Source organism: Lygodium microphyllum, chromosome 30, assembly GCF_053477565.2.
Source record: "Lygodium microphyllum isolate KBCC chromosome 30, Lygodium_microphyllum_v1.1.10, whole genome shotgun sequence".
Taxonomy (NCBI): domain Eukaryota; kingdom Viridiplantae; phylum Streptophyta; class Polypodiopsida; order Schizaeales; family Lygodiaceae; genus Lygodium; species Lygodium microphyllum.
This window is the reverse complement of record NC_141164.1, coordinates 101,102,500-101,107,449: the sequence shown is the minus strand read 5'-3', so window position 1 is coordinate 101,107,449 and position 4,950 is coordinate 101,102,500. Positions and strand designations below refer to the sequence as shown.

General features: G+C 40.1%; 1 protein-coding gene across 1 annotated transcript; it reads left to right on the top strand.

Annotated features, from left to right (window-relative positions):
* Positions 1-706: 706 nt before the first annotated feature.
* Positions 707-2,745, top strand: LOC148010183 (uncharacterized). The gene has a single exon (XM_087672741.1). It carries the CDS (start codon positions 769-771, stop codon positions 2,239-2,241), a length of 1,473 nt encoding a protein of 490 aa, XP_087528867.1. The 5' UTR covers positions 707-768; the 3' UTR covers positions 2,242-2,745.
* Positions 2,746-4,950: the final 2,205 nt, after the last annotated feature.

The window sequence follows — 4,950 nt, the reverse complement described above, 5'->3', positions numbered from 1 at the left end:
GGGACAGTTACATGCATTTGCTCTCTTGAGAGCTTTATGTCTGCAATTAGTCTGTAGTGGGCTGTTTTGATATGCTAATTGGGGCCAGCACCTATCTCTGTCACATTTCTTGGTACCTTCTTGCCCCTAGACACTCATTGTTGGATGTATCTTGCTACCTAGCAATTGCAATGATATATATATCAATGATTACTTCATTTTGGGACAGTTTTACATACTGTTGTCATTTATTACAAGAAGTTGAAATCTGTAGATTTTGAGCACTTCTATGAGGGTAATGCTTACTATTTAATGTTATCTTGGTCATATTTTGTGGACAGGTACTTCTCTTGGTGATATCCACTCTTTCAGCTAGTTTTAGCAATAGTTTTAGTGCATTTTCTGCTAATTACAGCAATCTACAATTTTGCTTTTTTGCTTTGCTTTGGGACAGTATAGCTGGTCAACTAAAAGACACATCTCTCTTTAACATTGCCAAGTTGGATGGTACCAACTATGGGTATTGGAAGTCCCAAATATGACAGGTTTTAGTGTAGAAGTTGCAAATTAAACCCTTACATTTCAAAGGTGTTAAACCTAAAGATATGGATGATGATGTTTAGATGGAAGTTGATGAGCTATACAAGTCTACCATTATTTTGTCACTCTCAAAAGAAATCCATCATAATGTTGTTGAAGATGAGAATCAAAGTGCATGGGATCTATCGGAGAAAATTCACGAGGGGGTCTACTCACTTAAAGAGTATTTTCTTAGGAAGGTTGAACCCAATGTCAGCCCAATTTGCAACCTTCAGAAGAATGCAAGTACTTAGCGGTGTTGCGAGGATCAGGTGCAGCTCATTCCTCAGGGGAAAACGTGCAGGGGCGCTACAGGCAGACGCGGGTCATCTTCCTTCCCCTAATGGAAATCCTAACTCCCTCAGAGCCAGAGTAACCCAGCAGAAACACTTCATCAGGTGCTATTCTTCATCCATCCTGCCCTCGCTCTCTTCTTCCCCCTTCGTCTCGCCTGGCTCTCCTGTGTTGGTTGATCTGTCTCAGTATCTTCTTAATGGCTGCGACTGGAGAAAGGCCCCCAAATGCCCTGACTATGTCGGCCCCTTGACCATCAGCCGCACCCCGGATGGCCGCGGCCGGGGCCTCTATGCCACCGAGGACGTCCCTGCAGGCAACGTCCTGCTCATCAGCAACGCCTTTGCTGCGTCGTACAATGATTGCCACAGTATTGACCTGTATACGAAAATTGCCTCCATCCTCAAGGAATCTCCTCGTGCGCTCCACCAGTATTACTCACTTGCTGGATATGAGTACCATGACGAGATGGATGTGCCTGACATCAGGCTTTTCGATCCCAATGTGCCATACACAGTCAGTGGTACAACCGAGGTCTTGGAGTTGGACGAGAAGCGCACTGTACACATCTTGAATGTTAACTCGTTCGAGGGCGAGCTGACAGCACCCAGGAACGAGGAAGAAGTCAAGCTCAATGGGCTGTGGCTGCTTCCTTCCTTCATCAACCATTGTTGCAGTCCAAATGCAAGCAGGCTTGTGGTGGGAGAGGCCATGCTGATTATGGCCTCCCAGGACATCAAAGCAAAAGAAGAGATAACAATTGGGTATACGGACTGCATGTCACCGCTGGAAAAGCGAGAACAAGTGCTGGAATCCATGGGGTATGGATTTCGATGCCAGTGTAAGCGGTGCATTGTTGAGCGGTCTGTACAAGAGCAGCTTCAGGACATTAGCGAGCACTATCATGCTTTATATGATAAGGCTTCAGAAGAAGTATACTCTGTTGCCACTACAAGAGAGAAGAGAGCATATCCTGCATGCCGTGAACTTGCAGGCATTTTTGATAGCTTGAAAACAAGAGTGGCCTCTCTTGAGAGTGTAACAAAACTGCAAAAGCAATGGATTTTAGGTGGATATTCCTCTGCTTTCTTAGGAAATTGGCTTACCATTGGATATTCAACAGACTTTGCCTGGTCACCTGATCTTGTAAGTCCCACTGCGTTGGAGCTCGTGGAGGCAATGAAAGCCACTGTTCCTGGCATGTTGCGCACTTTGTCATTTGCAACAATTTTAGCAACAGTTATGGAAAAGCAACAGAAGAGCTTTGTCTCAGTCCATAGGCTTTTCCAGCTAGCCATGGATGAATGCATCCGAGTGTATGGAAAGCAAAGGCCTGATGTAACTTTGAAACTGATGGAGCAGTCTGTGGACATTGTCCCCTTCTTTTAAGTGTCAATTCTCTATCATATGGCTTGGTTGATGTGAGCAGCTAACTTTTCTATGTTGTGAGTTGATGCATCTTATGATGGTCTAACTGGGTAGTTAATCTTTCGGTGTTGTGAGTTATGTATCTTGTGATGGATGTGGCATAGACAGGATTGAAGAGGTATAAAATATGTTGTAAATGACAAGGAACCTTTTGTTATCTGTTGCTCTTGTATAGGTGAAGGCCTTAAAACCTACAACTGCATTACTGCCACCTGCTTATGTAGGCATTTGATCTGGTTCAGTCTAGATTATTTGGCAAGGCACGGCTCAGAAGCGTCTCTTTGTGTCAAAGTTCTCATCATCCTTTGTGCTCATTATATTTCTGGAGTCTGCAATGCATGCTTCACAAGTCTGTGACACACAGGACAAACTTGTTATACATGCATCTTTCTTCTGTTGAGGTGCAGCATGTTAGCCATGTATGAGGAAGAGAGGCAGCATGCATGAGCTTGTAAACTTGCTATATGTACTTAAGATTTAGTGAGCTTTTGGTTCAATCATCAATTGTGCAGCATATTTATCTTTACATTTGAGGTGAACATGTTCCGAATTTCATTCATGGTGATGAATCAGATGGCTTGCCTTGAGTAGACTTTGCTGTAGTGGCTTTCATGCTTTTTCCTATTTTTAAATTGTCACCAAAGCAACAACTTTTGTGCTCATCATTATAAGGAACAATCAAATATATTACTTCATCTAAATTAACTATGGATTCAGTTTGACATAGTTGGCCTAGAACAAATGCAATTCTTGAAGTCTCATTGTGCAACTTGAAGTTCTTGATAAATTACTCGTGGAAAACATTGAAAGGACATTATATAACTTGTATTTGCATGTAAAACAAGGTGATGTAATAACAAAGGCCTGCTTTGAAAAAAAACTATGGTGCACTGTGAGCATTGGGACATTGAACGGCAAAGTACAAGTTTCAAAAAGTTTCAAATATCTAATCGTGAGGGAAAAAAAGGACAATGTCGAGGTATCATGTTATTCTTCGATTTTCATTTAGATGATTTAACATTGCCAATTATATTTGGAGTTCATAACAAGCATATAAATATTCTCGGTGTAATATTAGAGCAGAAAACCAAACTATCAACAAGGAGATTACATGTGCCAAAAGGGATACGTGCATATTGAGTACTTCCAAAATACCAAATGACATTGTAGAATAATTAAGCATCCTATACTTTAAAATGCTCACACCAACTCACATATAAACCATTCTGAAATAATCTGTGTGCATTAAGTTGCTACTCAAAACAATTGAGTCCAATAAATTTGAGCATGAGTAAAAAGGATGTATGCTTGAGCCCTTGAATGTGGACAAAGTGTGAAGAATTGCGTGGTGGGGGAACTTGCTTTGAGCTACTATGCCAAACACACACCATACACACAAAAGGAAGCTCACTCCAAAACATAAGAAAAGAGATGGAGGCCAAAATGTTTTCTTATTGGTTTTTTCTTTTTCTTTCACACACAATACAATGTACACAAAGTGTAGACAAGATATAATATAAAGAAAAGTAGCGTACTAAGTCCAACAGTGTATAATTGACTATACTAATTGATTGGCATTATAACTATGTCAGTTGTAGTTAGATGCAATAAACTAAATATAATAAGTGATAAGTCAGTGGCTATGTGAGGACTATAATGACCACCCGTTTACTAAGTGTAGACTCTAGTTAAGTGCTCCATCATCAATGTTTGTACATGTTAAGCTTGTCATCTCAATGATCCCTCTCAAGCTCAACTATATCTCTGTAACTCTAAGTAAGCTTCAAAATTCTCAAAACTTCTTTGCGCCCAATGCCTTTGTGAAAATGTTAGCTATCTGATTCTATGTGTTGACATATAGCAAGTCAATTTCTCTTTCAAGTGCATTCTCTCTCATAAAGTGGTAATGCACCTCAACATGTTTTATCCTAGCATGGAACATTGGGTTCCTAGCTAATTGTAAATGCTGCTCATGTTGTCACAATGAATGGCAATTGGACTTTTCTTGCACTTCCAAATCACCCAATAAATTTTGTATCCATATTACCTCACGTGCTGCCATGGCAACATCTCTATACTCAACCTCTATAATCGATAAAGCAACTATAGGTTGCTTTTTATTGCTCCATGTAACTATTGTACTACCAAGGGAAAACATGAATCCACTAGTAGATCTTATATCAAATATGTTACCAGCAAAATCTCCATCTACGTATCTAAACACATGTACATCCTTACTTGCCTCATAAAAAAGTTCATAATGCAAAGTGGACTTCACATACCTCAATATGCATCTAATTACATCCAAATGAGGCTTTCTAGGCATCTGCATAAACTAACTAACAAGGCCAACAACATTAACTCAAGTTTGGCCTTGTGATAGTCATGTAAATCAGACTCCCTACTATTCTCTTGAACATATTAGGGTCTTCTATCTTATCCTCAACATCAGCATTCAACTTCACATTTTGCTCCAATGGCATTGAAATAGGCTTATATGATGTCATACCATACTTGAACAACATATCCAAGCCATACTACCTTTAGGACAGCCATATACCATCATCACATCTAATCACCTCAATATACTAAGAAAGTACCTCAACTTTCCCAAATCATTCATCTCAAACTTCTTCTTCAAAAGGTCCTCAACTTCAGCAACAATTAGGT